The sequence below is a fragment of the Erithacus rubecula genome, assembly GCF_903797595.1.
Source record: "Erithacus rubecula genome assembly, chromosome: 3".
Classification (NCBI taxonomy): Eukaryota; Metazoa; Chordata; class Aves; order Passeriformes; family Muscicapidae; genus Erithacus; species Erithacus rubecula.
In genome coordinates, this window is record NC_136689.1 from 44,934,539 (window position 1) to 44,952,173 (window position 17,635).

At 35.5% G+C, this 17,635-nt stretch overlaps 1 protein-coding gene across 4 annotated transcripts in view; it reads left to right on the forward strand.

The window, feature by feature from the left end:
* BBS9 (Bardet-Biedl syndrome 9) overlaps positions 1–17,190 on the forward strand; it is a 286,703-nt gene extending 269,513 nt beyond the window's left edge. For all 4 annotated transcript variants that reach the window (XM_079302571.1, XM_079302574.1, XM_079302572.1 and 1 more), the window contains one exon: positions 14,119–17,190. In XM_079302571.1, coding sequence (XP_079158697.1) covers positions 14,119–14,165 — 47 coding nt within the window. In that variant the 3' untranslated portion in view covers positions 14,166–17,190. The remainder of the gene's footprint in view (positions 1–14,118) is intronic.
* The last annotated feature ends 445 nt before the right edge of the window (positions 17,191–17,635 follow it).

Below are 17,635 nucleotides of genomic sequence, written 5' to 3' on the forward strand. Positions count from 1 at the left end.
TTCACCATACAAACTTCTGCTTTATCTTCTATGTTTTTCTTCCTCTCTGTTACAATTCAACATAATGAGATGCAAGTTATCCTTTTATCTTCTTCTTACTTTTAATTTAGCAAAAAAATGAATGTGGTAAAAGTTTTGTTAGCAATTTGTGAATCTTAAATGACTGTAAAAGGTGATGCTATCTGCTGTTTACAGTTTTAAGTAAAATGGTCTAAGGAGTGTCTTCCAGCTATCAGATCAAATATAAATAATGATGATGGTGCAGAATTTGGCAGGGTGAATATAAGTATAGACATGATTACCTAATTATATATGACTGTATAGGTATATTTACATTATGGTGATAATATTATTTTTAAGTTTTAATCTCTAGTGTATTATTTATCCTTTAAGTTTTCACCAGTAATCTAAGGAATTTGAAAAAAGCTGAATGTTTTCTTTTTTCTTATAGATAATGTCTGTTTGTAATGTAGAAATTATACAAATACAGCACCATTCACTAGGAAAATGAGCTTAGTGTTCTCAGTTTAGTCAAAGTTGAACAACACATTATTTGGCACAATCAAGTGGCCTCACTTTAAGAGAAGTGTAAGACTGAGTAAGCATAGAGTTTTTATTATTTGAGTGAGCTGAACTGTATGCTTAGAATAATGAGAAACCCTTGTGCTGCATCCCACCTTCTTTCAATTACAGTGATTTTATAAGCACTGGATTTACAGCAAAAAATCTCCCCAAGAAAAACTGTTCTTTCTTATTGTGTGTAGATGAAAGGATGCATAGTTCTGCCTTTTATGTACTGTGTTTGTATAGACAAGAAAAGTTGTGTAAGTTTTTTAGAAACATTGATAAGAATGTTTGTGGATATTTTAAACAGAGGATGTTTTTCAGAAAACCTATGTGAGATATTTTATATTCAACAGAAAAATAATTTTGTTATGTCCTCTATTGCTCTTGTGCTTGCCTGTTGAACAAAACCTGCTTTTCAGTGAAAATGCCCCTGTCTTTGTCCAACCTTAATGCCTCCTTGGTAAAATGTTCACTTCTGTTGGGGTACAAGTCTTAAATTATGCATTCAGTTCCTGTGAATTCTAATGTGAAAAACGATGAGAATCATGTATTAAGAAAGAAATAATTCCAATCCATGGAGAGTATGTCCTGTGCTGAAAGACTATGACAGAATAAACTACCTGAGCATCACATTGTGTAGGTCTTCATAAAGAGTCTCAGTTACCAGAGGGAAACAACTAGCTCAAAGACAGGATTTAGTCAAAGCATGACAGAAGTCCTTAGTCTGGTGTTTCTGATGCTTTGCTCAGAGGTGTTGAACATGGGGGTCTGAATTCTCAGACTATGATTGCAATAAAAGAATGGGATTTTTAAATGAGGACCTTGAAGTTGACTCATGGGTTGAAGAAGAGTTACTGGATTTAATTTCAAGAGGGAAATGAAGGAGACTGTGTTCTGTATACAGTTCTGTCTTGGACCTAAAGTTGAAATGCACAGGACATTTTAGATGGCTTGAGCTAAGGTTAAATGAATAAATAAACTGTGAAGTTAAGTGCAGTTATCAACTACTCAGTTAAACAAAAAATAAGGCAGCCTTTTTCATATAATATTGGCCTTCTTGGAGGTGCCAGAGGAGGAACTTAAGTATTAAGGGTGTTGAAAATAGCTAGTAAAGCAGAAGCCAATGCTAATAAACAGTTTTGGAAGTACTATGAGTGCTTTAAGCATAGTCTGGATTATTGTTATTACTGTGTTAAATCACAGCAATCAAATGGCCAAGCATTGCTTTGAATGATTAAGTGGAACGGCCGTCAATGAAAAGCTGTCAGGCTGCAAAGCAGACACAGGGATGGGTGTGGTCATGGTCAGCTCTCCCAAACATTACTTTGGATGCTGTTGTAGATACAGGGCAGGGTGTTATATGATATTTTCAGGACCTGGCAGATTTTAGTTTGGTTTGGATGTTTTTTATGTACCTTGGCAGGCATACGTATCCCTGCAGCCATACAGCACTCTGCATTAATGGCTGAAGTAACACCTACTGGTGAGGCAGAGTCAATCAGCAACAGGCTGCTGTTGACTTATGACTTCAGTTGACTCACGATTCCATGGATCTTTGAGGGTCACTTTTGTTCCCACACTGAAGGCAATGCCAATTCTTGTTATTAATTTCAGTACCCGTTGATTTAGAAAGTAGATGATGTTCTTTGTGGATAAATGAACCAGGGCCTTTAAGGAAGATAAGGAAATTATATATTTTTGTTTATAATAATTTACATCCAAGGTTTGAGGTAAATTGCACTAATAATAGAATTATAGAAGCACAGAGTCGTCTTACGTTGGAAAAGACTTTTAAGATCATCAAATCCAGCCAATGTGTAAATTGAATCCAAGATCTTAGCGTGTCAAAATGATACAAAAATATCTCACAAAGAAATGGATTTATTTCAAACTGTATTCAGACTTTATCTTCTTCCTCATATATTTTTGTCTCTCCTGGAAGAGCCTGGAGAAACAGATGAGGCTTGAAGTATGTCAGATCTGGGTATTGTCTGATGAAGGTACCATAATATGCCACATAAAGGGGTTTTTAGATGAGATTTAGAGAAAGAATAAAGAAATAGACCATTTTGATCCTGGAAATGCTGGAACTTAGAAGGTAAAAAAAGTGTTAGAAGCATTTCTATGATGTAATTTAAAACAGTTTTGGCTTGAAAGAGAAGCAGTGTTGCAGCATAGTTGAAGATAGGTATCTCAGTATGATCCACTTTAGTTTTACAAATATTTAGGCATTTAGGCTATCATCGTATGTATGATGGTGATAAATATGAGAACAGCTCATTATTTTTTAAATATGTAACTTGTTGAAATAATTGGCTGTCCTTTTCTATGCTATTGCTCAAGAACTAAGGCAGCTATTGAATCTTTCAGAAGATACTATTGCTGATGGCACAATTTGATTTCTCCTGTGTCGGTGCAGAAGATATGGCTATGTTAAGTGTATACCACCATGCCTTAAAGAACCATCTGTCTTAATCTGCTGGGTAGTCCATACAGCAATCCAAAATTTGGATTCTAATATCTCGACCTATTTAGACAGTACTTCAGTTTTTATTGTCTTCTGAAAAGCATGAGAAAAGGGTAGGTGCTACTTTAAACAATGTATTTAAAATTTTGATGCATCTTGTTATTTATATGTTTTATTGTTTTCTTATTCATCGTCTATAGATTAAATCTGTTATCTTCACACTTGAATGGGTGGTTTTCAGTTGTTCAATCATGCATTTCTGCTGGCCTGTTTCATTCAGGTTATTGTATCTTTGCACCTTTAGTTGAAAATACCGTGAGGATGATATTTGTTTCCTTGTTTAGTGTGATTTCATGGACTGCAGACCATGATCTCATGGATGAGAGGCTGCAAAATACTCATGCCATTCCAAGTAAGGATTAAGCCAAAACTGGTCTATACCTTAACTCACAGCTCCTTTCAAAACATTTCACATGTGAGGTATATTGCCCTTCTTCCAACAATATCCCTGATTGCAGCAACAAGACATGTAAACTACAAATGCATTAGGAGAGAAGGAATACCATCCAGCTTGCTGTAAGATCCTAGCAGAACAGATAATGAGCAGGCACAGTAGGAATATGTCTACATTTTGATAAATCTTCATATGCTATATTTGGATTTCACTTTTGCTGTAACAAAATGTCTCTCAGAAACATTTCTATCACTATAATTTTGCTGAAACTATCACCTTGAGAGGCTCCAATGGAGCTTTTAGAGCTCTTTGTAAACTTTGATGTAAAGCTCTCCTGTGGTGAGAGATCAGAACTGCCATGTGTAAAAGCAGAGACTCCTTTGAGAACACTTTCTTAGGAAACAGATGTTTTTCTGTCTCAAAAGTTTAAAACAAAATTGTATTGAGTTAAATGTAATACAGGGCTTAGGCATTTCCTTGGGTGATGTCACCAGATTCTTTTTAGACTTTTAACTTCCCACAAAAACCCCCTTTTCAACATTGCTTGCAAGTCATGGGCACAGTAAAGTGTAAACTTTTTTTTAAAATAATATTTTTGTTAGTAAATGGATGTTGTTATCAGGGAAACATTAATTTCATACTTCAAGAGAGATCACTTTAATTGGTAATGTTATACTACTCATCAGAATAAAAAGAGAAAATTGGTTGGCAGGTTAAAAGACTGTATAGTACAAAAATTAGGCTCAACTGCAAGCATTTACATGTGTGAGAATTCCTACAGGACTCCTTAAGTTCAGTTGAATTACTTATGCATAAACCACAGTAAGTGTTTACAGTACCTGACCTTAAATCAAGGACTTTTATTCTTTATTTTTTTTTAACTATCTGTAGTATACCCTTTAACTATGTTGGGTTTCGGCACCTCGCTTTAAAATGTGCCAAGCCACTGATGTTGTTTAAACTTCCTCCAGAGTTGGAAAGAACTGCACTGATTGATAAATTGAAACTTTGCACAACAAAATGTCTCCTTCTTCTTGTACTTCAGTATATTTTCTGGAATTTTTTAGATCTTTTGGGACTGTTTTTTGATTTAGCATGTTTGTATGCTTTCTTAGCTTTTTTCGGGCACTTACCCTGTTAGTCAATAGTCAGTGTTGTATAACGTTATATAGCCACCAGAATGGAATCTTGCTTTTTCTAGCATCATTTGTGTCCAGTTCTGTGAAAAGCCTCTGATCAAGGAGTTGTGTTGTATTATAAATTCAAATCATTTACCTGACATTAATTTGAGTAATATTCTTGTAGAAAACTATAATTTCATCATAACCTGCATTTGTTGTGGGACAGCAGTGACATTTCCTGAAAATTTGTAATACTGAACTGGCTGTGTATAAAAGCTGAGCATGTTTTCCCTAAAGTCACAAAAATTATGAAATCTGTATTGGTTTCCTGCAGTCTGACTGTACGTAGTTTTTATTGCTTCCTGAGCCCATGAGAAAATTCAAAATATATTTAATACTGTTACTTTCATCATTTGAAGCCTTAGCATGTTGGCTTCTATGTGCTGGAGGAGATAAAAGGCTCAGTCCCACAAAGTGCTGCCCTTCTTCTCGTTCTGCTGGTTGGTGTGAGGTTGGAGAGCAGAGAAATTTCTAGTTGTTGTTCACCTTTGGGCCATAAGGATCCTTAATTGGATCATCAAATCTGAATAGCTTTACAGTTTTTGTTGTGAGTACTGAAATTCCCATTATAGTTATTATGGCCAAGATATGCCTGGAAATATTCAGGGGTGTAGCAGGGGGTAACTGTTAGCAGTGGGAAAGTAGTGGATATAAGTTGGTCTTTAGTATGTTGAGATATTAAGACAATTTAGAATACATATAAAATAAAAATACAAAATGCTTTTATGCAGGAGTTGGACTTAACGGACTTGATCCTTGTGGGTCCTTTCCAACTTTGGTCATTCTATGATACACTGCCACTCCATCCCCCAAAAATCATTGCTTGCATTTGCAAATATAAGATTTTATGAAAAGGGGCAATGACACCTAAAAAACCCAAGAGAACAACAAGAAAAAGCAGGTTAAGAATGTTGGTGAGCAATAGAAAGGAGTGTCCATTTATAAGACATTTCATTTGTTACTTTAGTACAGGCTCTTTTTATTATGTTCTTTTGCTTTTAAGCCAACATTGGGACTTATCAAAAGAGTGCATTGGGGAAAACCTCCTGCAGCATTTTTCTCATATACTGTAGCTCAAAAAGAATGTGTGAAATTCAAGATTGGAAAGTATTTTGCAAAAGTAGCTTGCTATTTTTTATTTTTTTTTTAATTAACACATTTTTCTTCAAACCTACTTCTCTACCAAAGTCTTTTTTCCCACAAGACTCCAAAGGAAAAATGACATCAAATGGTAAAATCCTGTTGTATGTTATTTCCAGAATAATCATGAAAATTCCAGTCTGGAAATCTTGAATATGATTTTATCATTTGCAGTGTAATGTTCCATTTTAATAAAGAGCAACATACTGAAGAATACTCAGTTTCTGAATACTGGATGGTAAGCAAAAGCTGATGTTTCTGGGAATATTACGCAGCGCTTAGGAATTTGTAGCACCTCAGATCTGTTGTATGGTGATAGAAGTTAGAAATGGAAAACTCTTGTTATATCAGCTTGACCATGTCCCTGACAAACTAATTTGCAAATGTCATAAGCCATGTGGCTTCCACTACTTCCACAGGGAGAATACATGGCATTACAGAAGCCTTGAATATTCCTTTCCTTGACTTAATTTTCTTGATCCTCTTTCATATCTCTTTGTTTTATTGAACTATTGAATTGAATATTACTTTGCCTTTAGCTATTTTGTATCTCTCCCTCTCTTCTGTTTTCTACAAAATCACACAATTATTATTGCTGTTCTTTTTGGAATTTCTTCTATTTTGTTATATCTTTCTGATATTGAGAAGCCATAGGTTTATGTATACTGTGGGCTATAATGGACATGCCGGAAATCTCTACTGGAGAAACTGATGTTTAATTGGAAAGATACTGAGTTGTTTTGTGACGCTACAAGTTAAACTCATACAAGAAGCACAGCACAGGCCCTAAATACAAGTTCGTATCAAACTCTTTATTAATGAAATAGTGAGCTTTCCCCCCCTATAAACTATGTCGACTTTTATTCTGTATTTTACTGAAGGTGGTGTTGGATAAAGCTGCCTGTACTTTGTATGGATATATCACAGATAAGTTGGTTGAATGCTTCATTCTAACTATGATATCATGCATATTAAGAGAATAACTGCACTATTTTGACTGAAGTTACAGGTACATACTAACAGGAGTAAGAGATCTATGAATAACTGGTTGGTTTGGGTTTGTTTTTTTTTAATTTCTGACTAGAAGAAAAAACTATTGGAAAATTAGGGGTTTTTTTGGGCCAAGCTCCAATGATTTATTCAGGTTTCTTTTTTTTTTTTCTCCTCAAATGAAGTATTTTACTTAGGCTTCGTATCAACTATTTACCAAGTTAAAATATTAACTTATTTTATACATATATAGGTATATATTCAGGGAAGCTTATTTGCAATGCTTCGGTCTGAAATGAAGAGTAAAAGGATTTTTAAAATTTAGAGTTAAAAATATTAAATTAAAACATTTTTAAAATGCTGTAGTTACTTAATTTTTAGCCAAATTGCTCTGATAAATTCAGCAGAAATTTGACCGATGTTTTATTTGACCTGTATTTCAGATTTCAAATGAAAATAATCTCAGCTGAAAAGTTTGCTCAGTATTAGCTCAAGTGATATTATGTAGACGGGGAATGTTTGAAGAGGGAGGTTGTAGGTCTTCAAGATATCAATTATGAGCTGCAGCCAACATGTAGGAGTAGAAATTGACTGTAAAGTATATGTAAGGTATCCATGAAGGCTCTTAGATCTTCCTGCAGGCAGACACTGGTTGTCTCCAGGAGCAGGATTCACTGCTATTCATATGAAAATGGTGGAAAATCTTGCCCTAAAGCAAACCTACCCCTGGAGTTTTTCTTATCTGTCATGGTGATCGAAGATAAAGGATTTGTTAATAGTCAGCTGACTGGTCGTCTGTCTGGGAAGTCAGCACAACAGCACAATGAATCAGGCAGGCAAAAGACTGATTATATCTATATCATAGTTTCTCCCTAGGAAAAATCCAAGAGCTATGTCTGCACAAAAAAGACCCTGGTTTCAATAAATTATAGTCAGTTTAATCTCAGGGTACATGGTCCAAGAATTTGGTTTTTTTCTGCAGGCAAGTTCTTAAAGACTCAACATATCTGAAAAGCTTAATAGAATTGTGGATTGCAGTGAATGGGAAGATACAGGCACGATGAAGAATAAATTGAAGAAATGGTGTTTGTATGGCCATAATTACCCGAGTCTTAGATTTGTATTGTGCATATTGGCTTAGGAGCCACTGAATTAATTTACCACCCTGGCAAAGGCTGATAAGTAATTAGACAGAAGGGAGATTTGAACTGAAAAGCAAACTCATTTGTAGGATTTACTTCCTGGCAAGAAATATATGTTCCAGCTGAAATGTGTCATTTATGACTTCTTGAGATCATCTATAAATGAAAACAATCAATTTTCAGAACCTTTGCAAGCTTTCTGAGAAAATGTTCAGGATTTGGTAGGTGATTGTCAGATATCAGATATTTGGAGAAAATGAGCACTTTTCATCCAAAATTTTGGCTTCGTGGGAATTATGCTTCCTAGAGTAGTGATCACTTACATAACTTTAGATATGTAACTGTTTTTAAAACAGCTTGTCTTCCTACAATCATACTCAGTTTGCTCTGATAATTTTTTTGGTTTTTTGTTACTGTTCCTAAGTGAAACTTAAAACACTGTTAATTAGAGTGCTGTTTACAGAGCTCTACATTGCTTCAAATTAACTAGCATCCCATTCATCTTGATCTTAATATCTATATATATAAGCTGGATTTGCTGGTTTGATATCTCCTTGGTTCTTAGATAATGTGTTTATTTCAATTGTGTGTATGTGGAATGTGTATAAATATATTTATATTTATATTTGCATTGGTATGTACACATGTATGTAACTGGGGTCATTAGAAGAAGCAGCTGTACACCTTGGGAAATTTCAGTGATGCCACTAGATGTTTGTCCTTGTTTTCAAACTTTATATGAGAAACATTTCATATGTCTTGGGCATTTTCCAAATATGAATCAGAAGAAAGACCTAAAGAAACCATAATGATGCCGACTGAGGGCTGATGCCTTGATGAACAAATGCAGAAGAACTTTGTATGTGGTTTAAAACTTAATTTAAAAAACCCTATGCAGACACTTAGTAAACGTTGCCTTTGTCATTGTTATCTCCTTATTAACTCCACTGTGTTACAAGGCTACTGCATGTCACTATTAAGTCAGAATGACAAAAGGAAGACTTTAGCAAGGTTTTTGTGAGTTTTGTGGGACTAGACCCTTCTCTTTCCCCAAGGTCAGAGCTGCCCCTTCAATCACTGCTATTTTGTGGTGTTTAGAAACTTAGCAGTAGATACCTTCGTGTAGGTTGGATTTGTCATGTTAGTCTCAGTTAGTGGGGTGCACATTTACAGAGATGGAAATGGTTGTTTCACATTATCCACCCTGTGATGTATATGGTCCCTTAGGACAAAGCAAAGTTCTCTGAAGGCAGCCCTTTCTCTAAGTCACACTAGATGAAAAACAAATTTATTTGTTTTACACAGTTCTTTAGTAAATGAGTCAGCCATGCTTCCCACTTATTCAGCTACCATCACTCCACTTTCTGATACAAAAATCTGAGCATTTTTAAGTTATGTGTGCAACAGTCAGTGACTCACTGGTGATTTGGGAAGGCAATGTTGAGGCCACTCTCAGCCTATTAGCCTATTAAAAGTGATATAGAATACCAGTGAAGTCCAGTTTCACCCATTAAAGCAGTATAGGAAAGTTTGTAACTTGTTGATTTTACAGTAATCCATTTTGCACTCCTACTAAACTGTGTGTGCTTGATAAGGAAGACTGTTGCTTTCCTGAACTTTTTGAAAAGCCCTTTGGATTGTGTTTACAGAATGAAGGTTAAATACCAAGAAAAAGGAAGCAGTATACATTTCCTCAAGCAGTTTTTAATGAAAAGAAAATTATTAGTAATGAATAGATGGGCCTTCTTGAAAGAAGAATTATGATTTTTAGAAATATGACTTAAAGGTGCTAGGAAAAATCTGTCATCTTTTGTTAACAAAAAAGCAAAAAGCTATTAACTTTAGTCATTTGGAACATTTAGTTTCTGATCCAAAATTTTATGAAAAACAGTTACTTTAAAGCTGTAGTTTGTTCTAAAGCTGTCTTATGTCAGGTCTAGAAATAGCAATACTGACCATTAGGCCATGAGACAGGGTGGGTATTTTTCCTCTTTTAGGTGGGAATAGCAGGAAAAAAACAGGGTGCCTCCCTTTTCTAACTTAATCTGAACTCAAAATAACTTTTGTCTTGTTAGAACAACTCTTTTTTCTGAGTCATGGTATGAAAAAGAGACTGGAAGTATTGGATATCGTAGATCAAACACTTCAAAGCCAACTTTGACTTAGTTTTATGCATGCTTTAGGGTAGACTAATGCACAATAGTATCCAGGAAACTCAGCCAGTAATTTATAAGGGTCCAAAATGTTCTCCTCAGGATGAATCATAGCAGCATAAATGATAGGATTGGAGAATATCTTTAGGTCATCCGATTCAAAACCTGTGTATCTCCCTTTTCTTTATCCCCACTAGGATTTCATCTGCCCTATCTCTGCAAACTTCCCATATTCCTGACTGAGCCACATCTTTGGGTAGTTTCTTCCATTGCCTAATTATTTAACCTGAACAACTTTAAACATTACACCATCATGCTTAGTGTGAACAATTTATGACTACAGAAAATTATTCTTTCTCCTCCATTCTGCCATCATGCTCAAATATCATCTCTCCCTTTAAATGTGTCATTGAGGTTTTTTTCCTTCTAACTGCATGAATAGTCATCTTAGGAAAGCTGGGGTTTTTCTGCTGTCTTTGGTGCTTCTGTCACTGTAACTGATTTTCTTTGAACTTTTGGTTTTCAAGCCTCAAAAGTACATTTTGATCTACAAATGAACTTTCTGTTGCTCAATTGTTATGTGTCACATACTAAGTCATGCTTTTGAAGAGGTAAATAACATGATTATAGAAGCTGTTTTCTTGAGGGTGCTAATTGTCAAATACATACCATTTGAGGGATTTAAGTGACTGTCTTGGTGTCAGATATCCTCAGTCTCATGTTACTAATCAGGATATTAATATAATCATGTTTTCTGGCTCCATTTTAAAAACAGAACTCCAAAAGTTCTTGGAATGGCCTACTGTTAAGTTAAAATTTATCATGATCATTTCCAAAAGCAGCTTTCCAGTTTGTCACTGTGTTAATAAACAGAGACATAAACTTTTCAATATGAATTTCCCTAAGTGTATGTGCTCAGACCAGTGTTATTATGATAAGAGATTTTTGGATGCTCTATAAAACAAAACACTGAGAACTTCATAATGTGGGATACGAAGTTGAAAGGAAGCTTTCTATTCTTGATGAAATGAAGTAAAGAAGCCTTAATCTTCAGAATTTATATTTATACCCTGTGCTTTTTAGGATCTGCCTAAGCTTGTCGGAATATGCTAATGAGAAACCTCTCTGATGCTAATTATCTCATCTGCTATAAAGTAGAATGTGCCAGTTAGATCAATGTGACATTTATGTTGTTCTCCTAGATGACTAATAAAAGTTGCAGGTGGGAAAAAATACTGGGTAGATGTGGGAAGGCTGGTTATTGCAACCTGTATTTTCTTGATTCTTTATTGCCTCCCATTTTGGAGTTGCACAATAAAAATACCTTTAGTCTGTGCCTCACCTGTCAGCTCAACTCTCCCACAGTTTACTCATGTAGTAGTACTTTGATCCATGCAGAAGAATTCCGGGTTCCCTGTAGCTGAACTACAGAGCTGTTGTGCAAACTTGTGTGAAACCAGGGTAAATCCTGCTCTGTGACTTCACTTCTGCCAGCCAGTAATTATAGTAAATGTGTTAGATTTAGTGGATCCACGGCTTTTCATGAAAGTAACCATTCATGGTTCACTTTGGCATGGCAATTTGTAGAAATAGACACAAGGGTTATTTGTAAGAAGTTAATGTCAGGGAAGTAACAGATTTTGAAGGCAGTGTCATGGGCACTGGGCACTGTTTTGTGACTCTTTTTTTTTTTTTCTTAAGTTTATAATTACACTTTAGTTTTTAAGAGGCCATGTTTTCAGCCTAACAAAGGAAAAAAATTAATTATGATGCTATAGCCTTCATTGAGAGGTTTTTCTTCCCCAGGTATTTTTGTAAACCTCCCCTCTTTAATTTCTGTTTTGTTATGCTTCTTAGAGGTCCTGTAGCCAGCCAGTCCTCAAATGTCAAGAGGCCAAGAGCACTGTGCAGTGGCAGCATCATGGCTTAAACGTGGAACATGAATGCACAGTTGGTAAACTCTTGGTCTCTGGTAAATCTGTAGCCATTCTTTTCTGGTACAAAGAGCTGACCATAGTCATAGCTCCTTTTTTCTGTTTCTCACTTGGATTATGTGTATGTCCAGCTTTTATAGGAGTGTGCAGCAGTCAGTTTCATAATTCAGGCATTATTTTCCTTGACTGTAGTGAGAAATCAAGATACTGTCTGGTACTTATTTTATGCAGAGCTCTAAACAGCTCAATAAAGCCATGTAGTCAGGAAGTATTAACTGTAGCTTTGCAGTGGTTTCTATACTGCATTGAGCTATGGTGGGTGTTTCACTGCCTGTGATAAACACAGATACTTGCTGAGGAAAGCCCTGCAGAAGTAGCACAGTGGAAAAAGTTAAAGTTTGTTATTTCCATGGTGCATTTCAAGCAATATCCCCTCTATCTTCTCTCATATTTGTTAATCTCTTAGTCCTAGAGCAATATTTCTTTCTCCTCCTCAGTGTTTCTTGCTCTTCTTGGATTCCTATAATCCACAAGTTTCATTATCGTGCTACCTACCTCCTTCCCCATGACCATTAATGAAACAAGATAGGACTTGCTGCTGGTCCCTTTGGCATCCCAGTGTGATGAGAGCTCTGAACAAAAGAACAGCCATTCAAGGGCTGACCTTTGGAGCCCCAAGTCAGCTCTTAACATGGTACTTTTAATTGTCCTTTAAAAAAAAAAAAAAAAAAAAAAAGTAGCAACTTCAGCAAGGGGAATTTCTTAGGCCCTCAGGGCCTTGGGCTTCCAGCTGTTGCTGAAATGTTACTGCTTTAGTCTTTTGTATCTCAAGGCTTGAGATAACATTTATTCAATTTAGTACCATCACCCATGAAAATCACTGTAAATACTGAAATCCCCAAGCACCAAAAACACTGGAAGTGTAAAATAAATCTAGATTATTTTGATCATGTGAAATTGCACAGATCTAAATGAAAGCATATTGTTTTAAGTTTGTGTAGGTTGCGGGACTAAATTCTCTGTGAACAATATTGTAAAAAAGTTAGACTGACAGGAGACTAGTGGCTTTGGTTTAGAACACTGGATGCTCAAATTTTGTTCTGCTGACCTGCTGGATCATTTCATTGTGTGTTGGGGGATTTCAACCTTCTTCAGAGAAGAAGGGAAAAAAAATATTGAAAGAAACCTCATAAAATCTTGTTGTTATTTTATTATTACTCATATATCATTTGGAGATGGTGCCAATTTATTTTGGATTGCTTAAATTAATTAGAAAAGGATTTAAGTTGAATAATTTTCAATCTAAACTAAGAGTGCTTATGTAAGAAACTTCTGGGTGAAATAACCACTTTTAATTTTAGTCATTCAAGTATGTGTGTGTACAAATTTGTGTGATGCTGTTTTCTTTCCCCCTAGATATTTAAAGCAGCATCTTATGAGTCTCTACCCCTTTTTCACATTCTGTCAGGTTCATTATTGCAAAGATTATTATCCTATCCAAGACTGATTAATCACTTGAACTAATATTTGAAAATGGGAAACTCATTCCCTTGCCTTATAGCAGATAGTCTTGTATCTTCAATACAAGAGTTTGGCTATTTTCCTCCTGCCCAAGCTGACAGTCATATATATGTATATTTATATATGTGTATATATATATGTATAAAAATATATCCTTGTTAATGAATGTGTGCATTAAATTTTCTTTTGTTTTGCAACTTCTGTTGCCATTTTTTCCCAGAAAAAAGATAAATGCAGGTAGATTTGAGTAACTGTCTAAAATCATATGTTCTGTTGTTCTCTGTCATTTTTTTCTGATGCAATAGTCCATGATTTTGTAGTTTGAACTGTTGTTGTCCATGATACATATAGAAAAGCTGATGTGAAATTCCCTTTATTGCATTATTTTTTTCATTTTCTAAACTGGTGAGTGTTTGAATTTGCATGTTAAGCATTTTTATCCTAAGTATTTAATAAATTGTTTCCTCCATCTATAACCAAGGCTTTCACAAACCAATAGAATCAACACTATAGTGCGTGTAGTTGCCAACTACACTAAATTTTTAAGCATCTTCTTTTTTGTTTTACAGGTTTGTCTGAGGATGCAGCAGAGGAAACAAAAAGCCATGAACTCTGAAGACAGCCCTCAGGAGAAATTTCTATCTGATGCCAGATGCATTTATAATGCAGCAGTACCAATCCATTTTACTCTGTAGTAATTGCAGCTTCCAGAAGGAGAGGACTGTATTAATTTATATAAAAACAAAAAAGTTCCACTCTAATAATTTGGTTGGGTCTCCCTGCAACTGCTGTCATCCTTTCTGTGAGCAAAATTTAAGGACTTACCCAACTATGGTAGGGGTGTTATGTTGTGTTTTGTGATATATCATCCCTTTCTAAGGATTCAGTTGATTGATCAAAGACTGTTTATACATAGTTAAAAGCAACCTTTGTTTCAGAATGTTTTGTCTTTTTAAAAAAGATATTCTGAACTGCACCTCCCTTTGAGATTATATTAACATTTGTTATATCACAGTTTTGACAAAAGATAACTATCTTGTTTCCTTCTGTACTAACATTCATGATTGCAGACAGCTGAATTTACCACCAGGAGAAAAACTAGTAATCCATCAACTCTTTTACCCCCTCTCTCATTGCTTATACAGACTCCTGCTCTCTAGAGATATAGAGTAAAATATGGTTACTGGACATAAAGGGCAAACCCTTTTGCCATTAACTATGCCACTATGAATGGAAGTAAAGTTTACACTGTAAGTACCTTGAGCTCAGTAACACATTGATCTTTTTATGGTTACCTGTGATTTCTGCTTTTCTTGTCAACCAGTCTGCTCTAGTTATGGGTAAGATTTTCAAAATTAACTACCAATTTTTGAGTGCCTTAATTTTTATTAATCCAGTTGCAGGGTGCTTTGAGTGCTGTGCATTTAGAAATTGCTGAGTATTCACCTTCCGAAGCTCAGGCCCATGCAAGGTGCCTGAAATACAACAGCCAGCAGCTGAGGCAAGCTTTGAGAGGACCTTGGCCTAAAGTTTGGAAGAGTCAGGCTCGTGTCTGGATTTCTGAGAGTGAGTTGAGACATTAAGAAAATACACTTGGAGCTGAAAATAACTCAGACCTCGATTAAGTGTATAAATAGGCACTTGAGACAATTGTTGCTAGTTCATATCAAAATATAAGTTGCAGTCTTGGATGGCAGGTACAAAATTCAGTGATAGCTGCATTTTAGTTTGTGGTAGATGCAAATGCATGAGCCATTTCCACATCTCACACTCTTGTTGGTTTCCTCAGCAGGGGTTCACCAGCTCATGTTCCATCTGTAGTAAAGGTCCCTCCAACTCACTTTCATGCTGTTTCAAAAGAAGTTGCAACACTTGCTGTTGTCAATGCTAGCTTGATCTATGGATAATAAGGAGACATTGTTTTTCAGAATATCTTAAGCTGTGTCTACTTTCAACTTCTTTACATCTACCCACCCCTAAAGCAAAACCAGCTTTGCAGCCTTTGTGCATCTGCTGCTTAACTCTCTGGCCCTACTCTGGCTCAGTACATGCTATAACTGTTTCAAGAAGCCTTTTTCTACGTGTTATCTATTAAAAAGCTCAGTAGCCAAGGAACGGGGTAAGGCCTCTGATACCTCAAGGGCTGAAGTGAGCTGTAAGTCCCAACAAAAATTACTCTGTCCCCCAGGAGACCTCAGATTTATGAACAAGCTGTGGGGCCAAAAATCTTGCTTCTTTCCCAGGAAGGAAAAGTCCTACCCCCTGCTTGTTTCCATAACAAGCTGCTGCTTGATTCTGCTGAGTTTTCTTCACTCTGATCCCTCCCCTGTAGTTTTTGTCAGGAGGGTGGTATCCAACCCATTGTCAAGGTACCCTGCTGCGCTGTGAAAATTGCACAATAAAATAATCTCCTGTAGTCTCTGTACACACCTCAGTGACCAAAGAAAGTCCACGGAGAACTAATCAATTACTATAGCTATTAGGCTTAAACGTTAACTGTAGATCTCAAATCTTCTTTTGTCCTCTTGTCAGCAGCTAGTAGGGAATCTAGAAATATCAAGCACAGTTACTACAGAAAGCTCGGACCATAATGGTGTAGAATCCTGGACCAAAGAATCCCAAATTATTGGCCTATAATATAGATGGAAAGTACACTGCTATGAGACTTCCGTGAAATACATTACTTTGTCATGATTCCCATTATTGAATGTGATCCCAGTGTTCAGAGCTGCCTGGCTGCATTGGGATTTCATGGTAAATGACAAGCACGCACTGAGGTCAATTCTATAATCCACTTTTATTTAAGTTATTTTCTGTCATTTTAAGATGTAATGCTCAGAAGCACCCTTATTTGCCTTTTCTGCTCCATGTTTTGCAAAATATGGTCTCATGAGAATAGCTTTACAAAAAGGAGAAAATATGCTGGCAATAAAGGGGAGGGAGGAAAGGATGACAAAGGTAGACCTATCTATAGTAGTTAAGTATGACCTCTTTGAATATTGTGCTAAATTGTAGAATTTGATAGTATCATCAAGATTTAAAAGTTGCATTGAATAAAAATTACTTGCTTTCACCCAATGCCAAATAGTCCATCTAATTCAGAGGAAGGAAGTAATTGAAATGTAGTCATTTATGCAGCAACCTAAGAGGAAATATTGTAAAGTAATTCTTTAACTGTAAAGCAGTTGTCAAATGTAGCTTGAATTTTTAAGAAGGTTCTTTTTGGCTGGAAAAAATCAGGCCAATTTTTGAATTTTGGAAGCTAGAGAGGTGTAAGGAATGCAAGGAAATGTTGCTAGTTTGGGTGGACCATATATTTGGTTCTCATTAGCAATGTTCCTGAGGCTGAGAGAGGCACTGGTGGTCAGTCAAACTGTTCTGAACAGGATTTTCTAGTAATTTCTGGTCGGCTTAAATATGCAGTCTATCTACATGTTTAGCTATTTGAATAGGATTTTATGTGGTTTTAGCTCAAAGACTGAAATTAATTTAAAATTACAATTTTATTGGAAATAAATCTAAAAGGAATTTTGTGACATTTTGAAAATAATGCTGTGAGTCATGGTATCTGTATTATCTAAAACTTTGAAATACATTTTCTAAAATATGTCCTAACATAAAGCATATATTTTTCTGTTAAACAGGTAATTACTTCTAAACTTTGTTTTCTTGATAGAAGTTTATTTTCACAAGGTTATTGTCCAATGGCTTTTTTTTTTTTTTTTTTTTTTTTTTTTTTTTTTTTTTTTTTTTTTTTTTTGCTTTTCTTCCATTACATTTTAGAAAAACTGATTAAAACAATTACTACTCTGATGACCAAAATCTGGAGGTCTGGACGCTGCTCATCTTTTGGGCTTTGTACACAATGCTGATACAAACTAAGACTGTGGTTTCCAGCTCCGGATTCATTTTTCTATCCAACTATTATTCAACTGTGACACAGAAAAACAACATTTCTCTACTTTTAAGGAGTTGGGCTTTGCTTTATAATGTCTTGTCATTTTCTCTTCTTTAGCATTTACTGTACAGAGAGAATTAGAGATAAGTATTGATATTCTTGTATTGCTTATAAAGAGTAATTTACTG